Source organism: Artibeus jamaicensis, unplaced genomic scaffold (genome assembly GCF_021234435.1).
Source record: "Artibeus jamaicensis isolate MK-2021 breed Jamaican fruit bat unplaced genomic scaffold, CSHL_Jam_final contig_793, whole genome shotgun sequence".
Taxonomy (NCBI): Eukaryota; Metazoa; Chordata; class Mammalia; order Chiroptera; family Phyllostomidae; genus Artibeus; species Artibeus jamaicensis.
Genome location: NW_026521975.1, coordinates 6,655,446 through 6,673,592, shown reverse-complemented (window position 1 = coordinate 6,673,592; position 18,147 = coordinate 6,655,446). Strand labels below are relative to the sequence as shown.

The 18,147-nt window shown below is 40.4% G+C and overlaps 1 protein-coding gene across 2 annotated transcripts in view; it reads left to right on the top strand.

Moving 5' to 3' along the window:
* The window catches only part of ATP8A2 (ATPase phospholipid transporting 8A2), a 580,506-nt gene that overhangs the window by 291,134 nt on the left and 271,225 nt on the right, over positions 1 to 18,147 (top strand). For both annotated transcript variants that reach the window (XM_053672924.1, XM_053672925.1), the window contains exon 25: positions 9,749 to 9,921. In XM_053672924.1, coding sequence (XP_053528899.1) covers positions 9,749 to 9,921 — 173 coding nt within the window. The remainder of the gene's footprint in view (positions 1 to 9,748; positions 9,922 to 18,147) is intronic.

Below are 18,147 nucleotides of genomic sequence, written 5' to 3'. Positions count from 1 at the left end.
AATGAGTCTTTTTCTGTATTTTTACTTATTTGATTTTATTTATTTTCAAAATTGTGTAAAATAGAGTATGCCACTGACTTCACCAACTGGAGACTACATTTGGAAAGTATTCCTAGTTGTAAGTATGAACAGTGCCCCATGGAAACAAGAGGCATGTTCCTTAAAAAGCAGAGAATTTGTGTACAGCTGTTCTTTCCTCTTACGTAACTCTCTCTGCCCCCCCCCCCAGCCCCCAACTCTACTCATTCAAGGAATATTAAAAAGATCCACTGATTGGCTCTTTTAGATCCGGACCTGTGGTCACTCAGCTGCAGCCTGGGAGCCTGTGAGTGACAGCCAGTCTCAGCCCTTTGTGTCCAAGCTTTTGCTTTAGTAGGTGCTTGATGTGAACCCACGTCCTATTTTCTTCACGCGGCTCCAGCCTTCACTGCCTGTTTGCACAGCCTGCAGCTGCCACACATGCATTGGGAATTTTTTGTGTAAGATCTGCATTCAGTATTTCTCTTTCGGAAATTTCTTACCATCTTTCTTGTTTGCACAAGTCCACACATGATCTGGGTACATTGAAATTCCTCTCAGAGTCAAGAAGACTTTAGAAGTAGTAAATGCAGTGGCTGTATTATCAAAAATATTAAAGTCAAAAGTTTAAATCCTCAAGGTCAGAAAATCAGAAAATTAACGACTTAAGATTATGTTTATTTTCTTACATGGCATCTGTGAGGTTTATTTCAAAAGTTAGCATATGTTTTTTGAGAAACTGGTTTGGTCATATAGCAAATAAGTAGCTCAAGAATTGAAATGATTTGGGGCTGCTTATGGTGGCTTCCCATGTTGACAGAACAGCTACTAGCATTTGTCGCTGTGAAGCAAATGTAGATCGTCAGTGTACAATTGCTATTTTACCTTTTTGTGTGAGATTCATAGCGCCCTGTGTTTCTTCACTAATGTTTGCCTAACATACCAACTTAATCACATATATAGTTCATTAAAAACTCTGCAGACTTTGTCTAGAAATTATTTTCCACTCTAGTTTCTTTCTAAATTTACCATTGTGTTTGGTTTGGACACTTCATAATTCCTTCAAAAATCAAGAAGACTTTAGAAATAGTAAGTGTAATGCCTAAATTTTTGATATGTTAATAAAAGTTTAAAGTTTAAATCTCTGAAAATCAGGAAGTTAATTAAGCTAAGGTCATCGTGTTCATAGTAAAATTGTTACTAGTTAATGTGATGATATTAAGTGTGGCAGTGATGTGTTGGGTCCCCAAAGTATACAATGACTTTCAGGGATTTAGTTTGGACGAATGTGTGACAAGCCACTGTTCCATGGGATTACGGAGGGTTGTTCTATACACAGCTGAATGATGGCTCACAAGTGCTGATTTCACATTCTTCCTGAAGGAGGGTCCAACTTTGAAATCATCTCTTATACTAAAGGATTATCTACTATAAGAAGAATTCCATAGTCTAAAAAGTTGCAAAAAGGCTTCATAATCAAGGTTCAAATTGCAAATACTTTTTTAGGCATATTAATTTTTTGAGATCTTATTCTTCACAGCTATTCAAGAATTTATTTGCTTAGCATGTAAAATGATTCCTAGCACTAAAATTGAAATCTTGTCTTTTGAAAGAAAATAAATGAAGCACATTAGGTTTGCATTTGATATTCTTTGAGAAGTAAAAAAATGTACATATTTTCAAGAGAATTTTTAACCTCAATGATTTGAGCTTTGTCACAATTGTTAGTCAAAAATTTTTTTCCATAAGTAGTGGTGATTGATTGTTTATAAACTTTCTAGGCTCTGAAGCCTAAGTGAACAAATAGTTTCCTTTTAATAAATGATACTTATTCATTAGCAGCAGCTGCCTGGTTTTTTTTCATTCATCCACTTCCTGAATCTCTTTTCTGGCATTACCTGGGGCTCCTTTTCAGGAAAATGTAGATCTTTTAGAGGTATGAGATGTAAAAAGAAGAAACTGAAAAATAAGGTATCCCAGCCCCCCCTGGAGAGAGGTTCTGGGGGCCAGCCTCTGTCAGCAGGTGTGACTGCCCTACACTAAAATGCCCCTGTACCATTTGAATTATTCCACTTCATTTAGTTGTATATCTTAAAATCCCAACAAACAAATTCAAATTAACTTTATTAATCATTAAAAGACATTAGTCATTTTGTTACCGAACAAGAGGTCCGAGGGAGGGGCAATACAATATTTGGCCCACTTAGGGATGCCCAAAACTGCTATACAACTGGGGCCCCTCCCAAAAACAAAATACTAAAATCTACTGGGCCCTTCTGTCCGCCGCCAATTGGAAAGACATCTCTTAATGCCAGAGATTTGTGAAAAGGAAACAAAATGTTTATTTAATGCTATTCAGGCCTAATGCCACCACTAAAATATCAAAGTCCTTTAGGGTATACACCTACACCCACACAGCGCTCCCTTCTCCCACTGTCCCAACTCCGGGTACCGTAAATCAGGAAAAGAGCATACGTCTGTATTGCAGGCTGCTGGCACCGTCAGCTGTGTCACTGTGCAGGATCTCGAGTTAATCCAAAGTACTGTGGTACCCTCTCATGGTCCACTGGCAAGAGTCCTTTGTACCCAGTTGCAGTCAAAGTCTCTTGCTTTTCAGGCCCCGCGGCCAAAGGGGGCACCCCAAAGCCACGTGGGCCTCTTCTACCAAAGCTGCAGGAGTCCGCACTCCACCAAAAGCATGTGGCTTTCTTCTTCACCTGGCTGCAGGGATCTCCATTCTGGCAAAGCTGCGTGGTTCTTCCCTTTCACCTGGGAAAGAGGGGGTCTGCACCCTGCCAAAACCACGTGGCTCCCTCTTTCACCTCACCTAGAGGGGGTCCTCACTCTGCTGAAACCGCGTGGCTCTCTCCCATCTGGCCAAGCGGGGACCCTTCGTGTCCTGGAGCCAGTCTTTTCCAAGCTCTCACACAGGCCTTCTCACTCAGGAGTGCAGACCTTAGTTACATCCTCCTGAGTCCCAGTCCACTACCTTCTCCCTGGCTCCAAACTTGGCCACAGCTATTTAACATATCTATGAAACCAGTTAAAGGTTATAGATATGTTAAATAATCATTCCAGAGGTTAGCTGCAAAACTGTTGCTATGCAAAACAGCTCTCAATGGCCTGGCTCCATTCGTTTCTTCCCCCTGGGCGGGGAGTGAGGACATCTTATATGTCTCCCCAATATTCCTATACACTTTGAATTCTGGACACCATTCCAAATCTGTTTTTTGGGGTCCCCCCTGGCTGCACCCTGTATCAATTTGGAAATGCAAATTAGAACCACTAAATCTAACAGTACAGATCCACGAGAATGGCTAAAATATAAAATAATGATGATACAAGTGTTGGCAAGGACAGCAGTAGCTAGAACTCTCAGACAGGACTGGTGAGAACAAGGCGTGATGCAACAACCACTTTGGAAAACAGTCTCATAGTTTCTATACAGTTATGCATATACTTGCTCTGTATGTATCTGAATAGCTGAAATGACAGAGCAGTCTTAATTTTATGTATCTGTCCAAGAGAAATAAAAATGTATGTCCACACAAAGACTAGGGTAGAAATATTTACAGTAGAATTATTCACAGTATCCTAAAACTGGAAACAAGACAAATGTGTGCTAATAGGTGAATGGATAAACAAATTATGGTATGTTCATAGATTGGAATACTACTCAGAAACAAAAAGGAATAAACCACTGATGTATGCAGTGGCACTGGAAAAATCTCAAAGTGTTAGTCTGAATGGATAGGCCGGACAGAAAGGACTATAAATGTGCTTCCATTTAGATGGCATTCTAGAAAGGACAAAGCTATAGTGACAGAAGTAGACGATGATTGCGAGGGGGTGGGGATTGCCTACAGCACGGCAGGAGGGAAGGCTTTTGGGTGATGGAAGTGTTTTGTGTCTTGAATGTGGAAGAGATTGCGTGACCGTACCTTTGGCAAAACTCACTGAATTGTACACTTAGAATGTCTGAACTTTATGTGAATTATAACTCAGAAGCTGATTAACCAAAACCAAAAAGAAACAAAGAAAACTTCTGTAGAAGCTTACATGCTGGTGTGAATTCAGTAAATTGGGGGTTGTTTCACTGTGAGAAGATGAGATTTTTTAATTGGAAATTGAAATATTTGGGGGGAAGTAGAGATAGCCAGGTCAGAGTAATGCCTGGTGGAGGTGGAGGTGAAAGGTGACCTGAGGGAGCCAGGCAGGTGCCTGCATGCTTGTAAGCAAGAGGCCACGTTGTCTTTTGAGAATGTCTGCTTAATGTCTGTGAGATATCAAGTCATCTGCCTGGAAATTATTAGTATTATAGGAAATCATTGAAATGTTGCACATTTTACAGAGATGTCTCTGGTCTACTAATGAACTCTAAATTTAGAGATGTCTATAGATATCTAATGATCTCTTTTCTGGCATTACCTGGGACTCCTGAATCTATAGATATCTCTAAATCAGCAATTCAGCATCCAGAGCAAAAGGCCACTGGCTCTGCTGGCATCGGCAGCTGGCGGTGCAGACCATGTACAACAGTTACGTATCTTGATTTTAGCCCTGACCTTTGTTATTATCCTATAATGGTTTTGCTGGATTTGTTCTTTGTCTTAAGTTTCACAGTTACACCCATTAAGATTCATAGATGCAAAAGTTTTGAGAATCTTAATGCTGTCAAGAAAGAAATGTGATTATACTGGAAATGAAAATGGTAGGGGGAAAATGAAAGAGTTGGGGATATGGTGAATGCAGCTGTACCTGGTATGAGATACTGGGCAATGGGAATGATCTGAAGAACCCTGGGAGAGTGCGGTGGTGAGAAAAGATGCATCAGAAAAGTAGACAAATGGAGTGGGAAAAAAACAAAACCATTCTGAACACGTGGTCTTGGGGATGAGCAATACCACTAGATACTCACTAGCCCAAGGTTAATTCAGGAGAAGGGAGTTTACTCTTCAACTTGAAGGCTAAGCATGATTTGGTTCAATTGCTGCTCCTGAAACTTGAACCATCCTGGTTTTCAGCATCATCAGCCCTGAGCCCATTGGAATTTGCAGAACATCAAAGTGAGGGCCCAGGCAGCTGCTGCTACCATGGCGTCTAAGAAATTCCTTATGACGCTGCCAAGCTCACAGAGAGGCAGAGGATTACCTGCCTTAGCGAATTTCAGTGGTGCTGCAACTATTTAATTTTGAGGAAAGATTCCTGCTGTTTGCATATTGATGGAAATGCATTCATGTTCCAGACACTGCCGTTTTTCCTGGTTTGTGTATTAAACCTAAAATGTGGTGAACAGAACCAACCACCTTTCAGATCCCATCTGCTCATGAGTTGGGCTGGTTGCACTTCACCTTTACTTCAGGGCCCGACCTATGAACCTCATCTTAATCAGCAGATGGACAACCATTTCCTGAGATCACAGGATAGCACTGTGTATGATGTTTAGATCACTGTATTTTAAAAATGGAAAGCGAAAAAGCAAGTGCCAACCTTAATGATAAGAAGTGTAGGTTCACAATACAGTGCAAGTGGGAAAAAGGCAAGCTGTTGGCATGGCTAAGGGGTCAGCCTATAGTCACAGTCCCTCACTTTTGGCACTAAATTGTGTGTGTGTTTTTAATTGTGAAGGAAGGTAAAATTGTTGAGCATGCATGGAAAGCTGGAAATATATATTTTCATATTATGCCTAAAAGGCAAATTGTAATGAAAGATTTTGGACTGTTCCATATCTTCTGGGAATGAAACCCCCAGCCCCAACTCCCTATGCCCCTCGTAACAGCTAAGTCCATTGTAACTTGTAGTAATTGGTTTTTTATTAAAATAAGAGACTGCAGTATAATTTTAGCGACTAAGCTAAATAGGCATTAACAAGCTCTGGGATCCAACCGCAATTTGTAACATCGTCCCTTTGGGAAAATGGATTCTAAGTGCCCAATAACTAACTTACAAATAGACTTTTGAATCATAGTCCATTTGAGAATAAGGAACTGTTTGTGATAGTAATACCTTCAATTGGCCTGCTTGAGAACTGCACAGAAGGGACCTATATTCTGCCACACGTGTGTGGTGAACCCAGCTAGTCTGGGTTTGATCAAAGATTATTGCTGAGTGGGCATTGAAAGCCTGGGAATTAAAACCAAAGTAGAGGCCTGAGACGAGGCGTTAGAAGGATGGCTCTGGAGGAGTTTTAGCAGTAGGAAAGGTTTTCAATTTCAAAGACAAAGGTGTGATTCTGAACAGCTACAGAGAGGGAAGAACAAGATGGAAAATAGGAGAGAAGGGAGATTAGGAGCAGGAAAAGTTGAAAACAAAAAGGGCAGGAGACAAGGGGTAAGAAAGACTGAGAGCTGAATATTTTTAAGGAAATTGTAATGCAAGGTGTACCAGGAGGTCGAATACCCGCCTCCAAGATCCATAAACGATGTCTTAGAAACAATACCATGCATGTTTAATAATTTAGACATGTCACTTCATTATGAAGTCAACTTATTAATTGTGCACCTACTATGTATGGGTTAGCATGATTATAGGCCAAGGGAGTTTCTGCCTTCATGGAATTTATACTTTAGTGTAATAGCCAACCACTAAAATGAGCCACAGCAGGCTCGGATATGATGGTGGTGATATCTAGGATCCATCCATTAGCAGAATGTTAGGTTTTCATTATTTTATTCTTAATGGTGTGCATTGTAATATTTATGGGGCAGATAACATAGAACATGTGTTCTTGGTATTAGAATATTTATTTATATATTTATTTATTTATGTCACCACGGGAGCACAGGAGGTACTCTGATAACTGATAACTGTGTCTTGGTTGGCTGACTATAATGGGTTCGACTCACATCCTCATGTGTCTGGAGGGGGAGATGAAAAGTAGAGTGGAGAAAGGAAGAGAGGGAAGAAGCTCTCTGGTCTTTCTTAAAGGACAATAATTGGAGTGTGGGAGCTCCACCCCCATGAAACAATCACCTCCCAGAGACACCCACCTCCAATTATTCTCACACTGGGGTTTGGGCTTTCAGTATGAACTTTGGAAGGAATATAAATATTCAAATACACAGCATTTTTAATGGTTCACCTTGAAAGCAGTTCAGTTCGGTGTCACCCGTTCCCCAGGTCATGGCAGGCTGTGGCGTAGGAAGAGATTCTCAGGCAGAGAGCCTCTCTGGAGGGTATGCCTGCCAGGAGTCGATGTGCACTGGACACATATCCTCTCTGTCCCCACCTGCCGCTGTTAAAACTCCTGCTTCCTTTCAGGCCCTTCCTGTACAATTAGTTTGGGGGAGGGGAAGATGACGAATGTCACAGGAACATCATTTTGTTGCCACATTTCTGCCATTTGTGTTCCCAGTGCTGAGGCTCATTCTGGTGGCACCCTCCCTGCTCATGACCTGGGCCTTACACACTGACGGGTGCTCAGCCGCCAAAACTGGGGACCAGCCTACTCCTCCTCCAATGGAGGGAGATGCGCCATTGGTGTCCAGTGTGTCCTCACGCATGCCCCGGAAATAACCCGAGTAGAGAAAGTACCCTTCATAATATTACTGTCTCTACATAGCTCCATGGGTACTATGCCCCCTTTTAAACAAAGCCACAGCCAGTGACTACCACATCTCAGATCTGTATTCTTCAGCCTTTTCCTTCAAAAGTAGATGGGGAGGCTGGTAGGAGTAAAGTCATTGGACTAGCCTCTGCCCCTGAGACAGCATGGACACATCATCCAAGGATCAAAACTGTATACCTCGACTCATCCCAATTTCCCAGGAGGATCTTCTCTCTGCCACACATTGACCCCTGGCAGGCACACCCTCCAGAATTGCCCAGACCTCTCTGAGTTCCTTGGTGGACACAGTCTGGCTGCCGAGCTGGGATTTCCCTAAGTGGGTAGAGTTTCTTCTCTCTACACAAATTTGAAAGGTCAGGCTGTTGGCACAGGTAAGGTTAACATAGATGTTTTGCTTGAGATTTAGAATTACTCAAGAATAAGAAGTGTGAAGTTTCCTGTATTTTTATTTTTAGTAAAAGTCAATTTAACTTTTATTCTCAGAACACTATTCTATCAATTATTCCATTATTCCATTGACAGATGCGGCTTTGTCAATAATGTACTCTTGATACAGGGAACCCTTAATGAATAAGCAGCAGTGCAGGAAGAATGAGCATTGTTGAGTATACACTGTGTGTCAAGCCCAGTTCACAAGAGAAGAGCTATCGAATGAATTTTCCAAGCTCCACTTTTTGTGTGAGAAAATGATCATTTAATGAGGTTAGATATGTTGCCCAAGGTCACAGAGGTAATTAGTGGAGAGTTGGGACTATCTGACCACAGAACAGCGGCTCCAGACACAGCCATGCCTTACGTACACCTTTCCGATGTTGCCAAGTGTCCTTGCTGAGCGTGAAAACTGAGCGGAAAGATAATACAGTCTGTTTCTTACTTTGTGATGGTAGCTGATCCTCAGTTTAATAAGGGGTGGAAGGATTCCTGTTCATTCAGCTTATTTCTTTGACTGTAATTTATGTTATTATATGATAAATTACATGTATATGTAACTTAGCAGTCAAAGGATAGTTGTCCAGACAAAACAATTTCAGCAGACTGTAGTGCTTCCCTGATTAACTTAAACCAGATTTTTTATTATAAGCCAAAAATTGCATTCTTATATTTGAACCAGATATCCTATTCATAGTCATAAATTCACTGGGAAGATCAGAACATCATTTTTTTAAAAATCTTAAGAATGATTCTATGCTTTAATTTCATCTGATAATAGATGTCACACCAAGGCACTTTTTTAGGCTGGTAGTAATGTGTTAAAAGTTATTGGTAGTTTAATTTGATGAGATACTTTCTGTAATGTGAAAAAATAATCAGTTTTTCTCTTCCTCTGATGATCCAAAGAAAGAAATGGTTTAGTCTGAAGATCTCAGCAAATTTTATAAATTAATCTTTCATGTTATTTTTATATACACTAATATCCCCTGGATGGCTTAAAGATTACCTTGTGCAAACTGAGAAACATTTGCTATTTAAACCAGCAATATTTATTTTCCCAAAAAGCACATCTTTTGTGCGGAGTTTCTAGGGGCACCAAGAAGAATATGCATGCATTACAACAGTATAAAGGAGGGAAGAGAAAGATAGTTGTAAAGACCTTAGCAATTAAAGTTCCAATAGAGCAGAATTTGGATGCTCTATATCAGCTGCAGCTGCAGCCAGGATGATTATTTTTTTTTAATTTTTTAAAAAATATTTTATTTATTTATTTTTCGAGAGAGGGGAAGGGAAGGAGAAAGAGTGGGAGAGAAATATCAGTGTATGGTTGCCTCTCATGCGTCTGCTGCTGGGAACTGGCCTGCAACCCAGGCATGTGCCCTGACTGGGAATCGAACCGCGATACTCTGGTTCTCAGGCCAGCGCTCAATCCACTGAGCTATGCCAGCCAGGCCCAGGATGGTTATTATAAATGTCAAATGCAACTGTCACTATGCGGAGGTTTTCTTTAATGAAACAGACCTAGCAAGCAGTCCAATGACATTTTAATAATAAATATACCAAGTTGAAGTCTGTTTACATTATATATATTACATATATTACATTACATATATTTTACATTAGAATGGGCATGTTCTCAGTTCCAGGAACTTACTTTTGATTTCTGTTTTGGTTTTGATATATTAAAACCAAACACACAAAAATGTGACTACTTCCCCAACTTTGTTTCAGGCAACGAGGGCAGCCATCACTCAGCACTGCACAGACCTTGGAAATTTGTTGGGCAAGGAGAACGACATGGCCCTTATCATCGACGGCCACACCCTCAAGTATGCGCTGTCCTTTGAAGTGCGAAGGAGCTTCCTAGACTTGGCGCTCTCGTGCAAAGCCGTCATATGCTGCAGGTAGGCCCGCGCAGGCTGTGTGAGACTCATATTCTGACGTGTCTGTGTCCTGTGTTTGTAGAAAAGAGATTGATGCATGGGAATTCTACGGGTACAAATGCATAAAGAAGGCAAAACACAAATGAGAATTTAACTGTCCACTCACAGATTCTGTGGAAGGCAGTTGGTGGTGTTTACGTTTCTGTTTTGTTTGTTGTCTTCTGAGAAGGCGAGAGAAGAACCAGAGCCTCCAATCATAGACACACTGGGGGATAAACTGGAAAAACTGCCTCAGCTGGTGTGGGGAGGTAGATGGGTCCTACGATCTACTTGGTTCCTTGCTTCTGGATGGCTGAGCTCCACTTCCAAGACCTGTGCGATTTTGGTGCCTTTCTTTCTGATGTACAGTGGGTATTTCTTTTCAGTCAACAAGAAGCATTGGTTGGGTCCCTGCTAGGGCAGTTTTTGTGTTCCGGTCCAACTAGAAGGCTTTGTTGGCTTTTCATGAAATCAGGATGGTTTTCAAGGTGGGCTTTGTCACATCCTGTTGACTCCCGGCTATATGAGGTACATTCATGACAGAGATTTGAAAGTCAGGCAGAATAATCAATAAAATGTATTTTTTTAAAAAAGAGCTGAGTGGTACCACCCCAAAATTTCAGTACACAACTTGAAAGGTGAGAGGAGAGCTTTTGATTTCTGAACGCACTGTGCTTAAACAGTACCTGGTATGGGGTTAAATGCTCTCTGAAAATTACCAGATTAATAATCTCATTTGTGTGTGCTCTTATATGTTATGTTTATATACTTTTTATACTCTATTAAACTTAGTTTTCTATGTTATTTTCTCAGAAGCTGGTTATCAGAATGTTTTTAACTTCCTCACTGCATTAATGCTTTAAGGACGCATCGTGAGGGTTCAGGCAAGGTCACCTTAGAATAACCAGTGGTCACATTGACAAGATGGCCTCGCCGTTTCTGCCTTAGAAGGCCGCAAAGGCATTACCTGCTCTGCCTCCTTTTCCCTCTGCCCTTGCTTCTCATGACACTGCCCGTTTGGGATCCCAGCAGTTGGAGGGAAAGCCCACTGCCTGGGTTCCGGACGGTTGTCTCTGTGAGGTCTCCTCACCAACCCCCACCCGCCACTGGTTCCTACATGAGACCAAAGAACCTGTTCTCATTTCCTCACAAATACACCCTCCACCCAGAACCGTTTACGTCTGTTCACATAATGATAGTTCTCTATCAGTTTATTCTGCTGTCCTCATCCCTTTTCTTAATTTGGAACATGCCCCCCAGAGGCCCAGGAGAGCTGGAGTGGTTGACTCTGGGAGCCTCCAGGATGGAAAGGCATGTCACTTTTGTGCCCGTGGCTGTAGAATGTGCGGGGGCAAGGAACAAACTCAGATGTTTCTGAGACAATGAACAGGAACTCTGTGTTCCCTTTACGTCAGGAATGTGTGCAGCTCTGAGGGACCCAGGACAGTGGGGACTGACCAGAGCATCTGGAAATGAAATGCCATACTCCTGGTTTTATGATGGCCTTCCTCCCTCTTTTTAAACAACTTGAGATACTATTCACATACTATACAATTTACCCAAAGTGTATAGTTCAATAGCATTTAATATATTCACAGGGTTTTGTAACCATCACTGCAACCAATTTTGGTATATTTTAATCATCCCAAGAAAAAACCCTCTTATCCATTATCAGTTAATCCTCATACTCCTCTACCCTCCAACCCCAGTCCCCCAACAACTGAACAACTGCTAATCTGCTTTCTCCTCTCTATAGATTTACCTATTTATGACTTTGTATAAGTGCAATCATATAAGATGTGATCTTTTCTGATTGATTTCTTTAACTTAGCATAATATTTTCAAGGTTCATTCAGGTTGTGGGATGTACCAGTATTTCATTCCTTTTTATACTCAATAATACTCCATTGCATGGATATACCGCATGTTATTTATCCATTTTGATTAACCTTTGGATCATTTATGCTTTTGACTATTACATGTTGCTATGAAGATTCATTACAGGTTTTTGTGTGGACATATGTTTTCATTTCTCTTGGGTATATACCTCAGAGAGGAAGTGCGGGGTCGGGTTGTAACCCTGTGTTTCACCATTCGAGGAACTGTCATATTGGTTCCCCAAGTGGCTGCACTTCTGTATGTCCCCACCAGCTGTGTGTTCCAGTTTATCTTCATTCAGCTGACACTTGTTAAAATACATCTCTTTAATTGATTAGCCCAGTGGGTGAGAAGTGGAAGTTCACTGTGGTTTTGATTTGCATTTCCCTGATGGTTAATGATGTTGAGCATCTTTTCCTATGCTTATGGCCCATTTTCCTTCTTTGGAGAAATTTGCATCCTTTGTACATTTCAAAAAAAAAATCAGTTAATTTTTTTAATGATTGAGTTGTAAGAGTCCCTTATATACTCTGGATCCAAGTATCTAATCAGAAAATATGATTTACAAATATTTCCTCCCATTCTATAGGTTGTGTTTTTACTTTATTGATAGTAATATTTGCAGCAAAAATACTTTACTTTTGAAATCCATTTAATCAGTTTTGTCTTTTGTCCCTGTGTCATGTGTAACAAGCTCTCTTGTATGAGCAACTGACACTGTGCTTTCTTCCCATGATTCCATCTGGGCAGGTGAGATCAGGGACAAGCAAATGGCAGGAAGAGCAGAAAGAGTGGAGGGGAGGTACTTTTTCCTCATACTTTCCTCTTTGTGTCTACGTTGTGGAGTTGCTGCATAGGTGGTACCTGACTTACATGATGTCCTCAGCACTCGAGGTTGTCACTGTCCCTCCCAGAGCCAGGAGTCACTTTCCCTGCCAACTGCCACGTCGGTAAAGGGGCCTCACCCTGACTTGTCGGTGAGCAGAAACAAGCAGCAGCAGCAGCAGCAGCAACAACAAGAAACAACACAGAAAAGTCTGGTAAACTGTAAATCAGAACAAATGTGCTCTAACCTCAAGGTTTTTCAAAGGGAAATCAAAACGAGTCTGTCTGGACTCCCAGGGGAGAGGCAGGAATGCCGTCCAGGCTCTGCGTTTGCTTTTCTTGCCAGGTGCTTGATACTAAAGAAAAACATCTTTCCCTCCGTCCTCTGGCTGCTCTGAGTGTGGTGTGTGTCACATACAGCTGTACACTTAAGGCCTTCACAGGAAGGGCTTCCAACTGGAGCTGGCACAGAAAGAGGAAATTTCAAATTAAATACTGTTACTGTCTACAAAATAGAAGCACTAATTGAGAAAAGGAATCTAGGATGGCGCACTTTGCCGCTCCAGGAGACATTTCTTGGCTGGTTTCACACTTAAGATTGAAAAAAAAATCAACACACACTTAAAAAAAAAAAAAAAAGCATGCATGCACTTCAGATGTGCTTACTATTCATTGAGAACTTAAACTTCAGTTAAAGTTACTATGTGACTTCAAACATAAAGCTGACCATAACTCTCACTTTTCATCTTTAAAATGTATAGTTGTACAAGTTACTCTTTAATTATAAAAGAAAATTTTTTATTTCAGAAAATAATTTTTCAGTGAAATCATGACACATTGTCTCCCATCAGTATTGATTCAGAGACTGGTACATGTGTAAGAATGGATAACTACTTTTAAATTAAAACAATATTTTAGGCAGCAAAAAGAGGAAAAATGTAAGAATTTGTTAACTATTTTTCCTGAGATTAGAATGATATAATTTTGCTAATTATACATTGTTATACCCAAATATTTTCCATGTAGTTAAAATCCTAGAAGATCATAATGTGGTCGGCAGAACAGTTACCAGCCAGCGCTCGCCTGCACTTTATTGCTCCGTCTGGCAATGGCATTGACATAGTATTTGATGAGGTATAAATGGGTAGGTCCAATATGATTTTTACTGTGGGCTTGAAACTTGCATTGTATGTTCCTTAGGTGTCACGGGAGAATAGAGAGACAGACATGGTCTTTGCCTTTTAAGAGCAAATAATGAATAAGAGTATAGTACAGTACTTGCCTCTTCCCTACTTCTATGCATCTCATGTAAGCCCCAACTCCTAAAACCAGGCCCTCAGTGAAGCTGGAGGACCCCGAGTCTCCAAGAGCTTCCATCTTGCCATATGCGGCAGACTCCCAGTTTCTCTCTTGATTCTGCCTCAGCGTTGGTATCGGCGGTTCCCTTTCGGATTCTCCTCTGTTTCTGGGGCACCTCTCCCTAGTCGTGTGCCTCCCTCATGGGTTCTTTTGCTGGCAGCTTTTAAATGTGTTTTTTTAGAGGTTTTGCCTTTGACCCTGCAATATTCCCACTCCCTACCTTCTTCATAGTACATTTCATTTATTCTTGTGACCTCGTTCATCTTCAACAATAGTGATTCTAAACACCAGATTCACATCAAATCATCTGGAAAACTTTATATAGTTTTTCCCCACAAAAAGTTAAATATAGAATGACTGTATGACCTAGAAATTCCACTCATATATATATATACCCAAGCATTAAAAACAAGTAATCAAATAAATCCTTGTATGTGTGTGTTCATAGCAGCACAAACCACACAGTCAAAAGGAGGAAACAATGCAAGTGCCCGCTGGCAGACGAGTGGACAAACAAATGGGAATATTTATACACTGGAGTATTGTTCAGTCATAAAAAATGAATGAGACACCGAAACCTGCTACAATACGAATGAGCCTCAAAGAGACACCTCCTGAAAGAAGTCAATGTGTAAATAAGACCACATATAATATGATTCTGTTCATATGAAATATGCAGAATAGCAAATACATATAGACAGAAAGCAGATTAGTGGTTTCCAGGAGTTAGGGGGAAAAGGAATGAGGAGCAGCTGTTTATTTTTTTTAATTAAAAAAATATTTTGTTTTATTTATTTCTTTTTAGAGAAGGGAAGGGAGGGAGAAAGAGAGGGAGAGGAACATCAATGTGTGGTTGCCTCTTGCACGTCCCCTACTGGGGACCTGGCCCACAACCCAGGCATGTGCCCTGACTGGGAATCAAACTGGCGACCCTTAAGGTCACAGGTTGGTGCTCAATCCACTGAGCCACACCAGCCAGGTCAGGAGGAGCAACTGTTTAATGGGTACAGGGTTTCCTTGTGGAGATGATGAAAATGTTTTGGAACTAGATAGAGGTGACGATTACACAACACTGTGATATACTAAATGCCACCAAATTGTTATTCTTTACATTGGTTAATGTCATGTGAACTTCATCTTAAAAACATAAACAAATGAATAAAAGAATTTACCCATTCAAATGAAAGGATTATTGAATGAAAACAACTGAAATGTTGAATGACAGTTTCACTCATTTGAATGAGATCTTTGTTGAAAGGAAACAAACAGAAAGGATTCTGATTCCCAAGCCCTGTTTTAGAACAATTAACTCAGAACTCTAGGAATTTTAGAAACCCCCTTCTTGACACTCATGAGTATGCAGGGTTGAGAATAGATGACTTCCCCAGTCCAGCAGGACCCCTTTCTTGAGCCTTTAGATCTGCACATCCATCTACATCTGGGACTTTTTCACACTGACATTCTCTGGGGACCTGAAATTCAAAATGTGTAAACTGAATTAGTCACAGTCCCCTAGCCTGTGCATCTCCTCACTCCTGGTCTTCCCCATGTCCCAGTGGACAGACTGTACCATTTCCTCTGAGTCACCAGAAACCTTTGATAGCATACTAGGTATGGTTTTATAGCAAAAGGGCTTTGAGAAAGACCAAACCGTATAAGCAAATTATTTATATGGAGGTTAGAAATAGCAGTCTCTTGATAAGTGATGTCTTTGTTTTCAGAAATGAGGAAATAAAGGCCCTAGAAAAATCATGTCATCTTACACATGGCTTCAGCTAGTAGTAATGGACGCATTAGCCTTTTATCCTAGATCTGAATATCAGGGCTCTTAAATCATGCCGTTGTGTACATCAGTCAATGCATAGTCACATACTTGCAGCTTCTAACAAAAGCTTTTGCTTTCTTTTTAAATTTTATTTATTTTTAGAGAGAGGGGAGGGAGGGAGAAAGAGAGGGAGAAAAACATCGACTGGTTGTCTCTTGCACGCCCCCAGCTGGGGACCCAGACCTCAAGTCAGGTCCCCAGTAGGGGGCATCCTACAGGCAACCACACGTTGATGTTCCCCTCCCTCTCTTTCTCCCTCCCTTACCCTCTCTAAAAATAAATACATAAAATATTAAAAAGAAACTATCTTCTCTCACGTTGTCCCATTTTTATTTTTCTTCGAAGCTATTTTTGGGACAAGAGGGAGGGATATTGACCTCTTTAGGTTAGGACATCCCCAAATTTGAAAAGTTACTGCGTATTGTCAGGAAGAGTCATGAAAGAATCACCAGGCGCCTCGCTGTGAGGAAGGTGGTGGTGGCCCCACCACGCCTCCCTGCAGACACAGGTGATGTTCTCGGGCCCAGCACCGCCACATTAGCAGGCGTGATTTATGGCCTCATATCCCTGGGCAGGAGCTGGAGTGAAAGGAAAACACCACAGCAGGGATTTCCACTGGATACGCACATGAAGGGCTCCAGGAGACATCATTTATTTTCTCGGGTGTGTTTAGACTTCTGTCTTTCAGGATAGATTCAAAGATAAACTGTATAAAACCACTGTGGTGCCATAGAAATAAAAAGAGTCAAATGAAGAAGGCAGAGAGGGTACAATGAATTTTTCAAAAAACTTTTTGGGTTTATTTTTCTAACTCGAAGAGTGATTTATATTTATTGTAGAAAAAATTAGAAAATGCAGATAAGCAAGAAGAAAGAAAACAGTTCATTGCTCACTGTAGCAATTGTTTAAATCTAGATGTGTTTCAGTTCAAATACATATTACTGGAAGAGGGTTAGACTGTTCACAATATGTGAAGTGAAAAGATTATAAACAGTTGCTGTGTCAAAGAGTAATATAAAATATGATTTTAAAAAACTTAATAGTGTTTTGTTATGTGAAAAACATAATTAGTTTAACTTAGTCCTAGTTGTTGGCTATTCTGGTACAGGCTTTGTTTTGTTTGTGTGTCTACTATTTAAATTTCACTGTAAGGTTTTTATAGCTAAGGTTTTGCAAAGACTTGATGATTTCTATGTTCCCCTTCAGTTTGTAATCATAGCCTTATCAAGAAAGGGGAGCAGTTGAGAGATTAATTTGTAGCAAGATACTTATACGACCAAAATGTAAAAGGAAATCAACACATTGCCCTGCTGAACGAACGAACTGCCCAGCATTTTGACACATGGAGAGTATATCCTTCCCACAGCGAATGCAATCTCATACCCATTTTGTGGACTCTGAAGCTATGACTCAGACTGCGTCTCAAACCTGTGTATCAGTCCTACCTTTGGAGTACCTGGTATAGAAAAGAACTGGCTTAGCTTTTTACGTTAATGAGGCATAATGAATAATAATAGGAAGTCTCAAACATTATTTATTTTGTGTGTGGTATCTTTCAGCCTGTGGACCGCGTGCAAAAATTATATCAAAACAGAGTTCCGACACACTAATTAGAATTGTACCACAGATTGTGTTTTAGTTGGCCTCCATATTGGGAGGGATCCAATCATACACTTGCAAAAATAAAACTTTTCTTTAGTTCCTTTCATGATGTGATTTCTCAGCATCATGCATGTTTAGTTATAAGTCAGCTTCCTCCTTTGACATTTTATTCCAGAGAGTATTATTAACTTGTCAAGGTGTAAACTTATCCTTGGATTGTTTGTACTACGGCTTAGCATGTGTTTGCCCATTTGTTGATTAAATGCAATTAAGGTAGAATTCATTTTAAGACGGGTATTTTTTTGTTTGTTTAGCTCTAAAATGAACGCTATTATTTGAATGATAACAGCAATTTTATTTGGTCCTAACTGACCTTATTGTTAAAAACATGAATGCATTTAAATGTAAAGGTTCTTGAGCACCATGTTGAATAAAAGCAATTTCCAAAAGCCCAAAGTTATGAAAATGTTCTTTCACCCACAGGTCTTACCAGTATTTCTCTAGGATGAAAATTAGACTGATGCAGATTTTATAGCATATAAAAAATAGCTTTCTGTTAACCATTGTAAAGACTGGCATGTTGGAGATGTTGGACTATAAATCGGAAGTAGAAAAAGGAATTGCTTTCTAGGTGGGACTGTTTTCATCTTCAGTGATTTTTGTAGGAAATAATTTATAGCAATCACTCTACAAGATCATCTTTTTAATTATTAGGGATT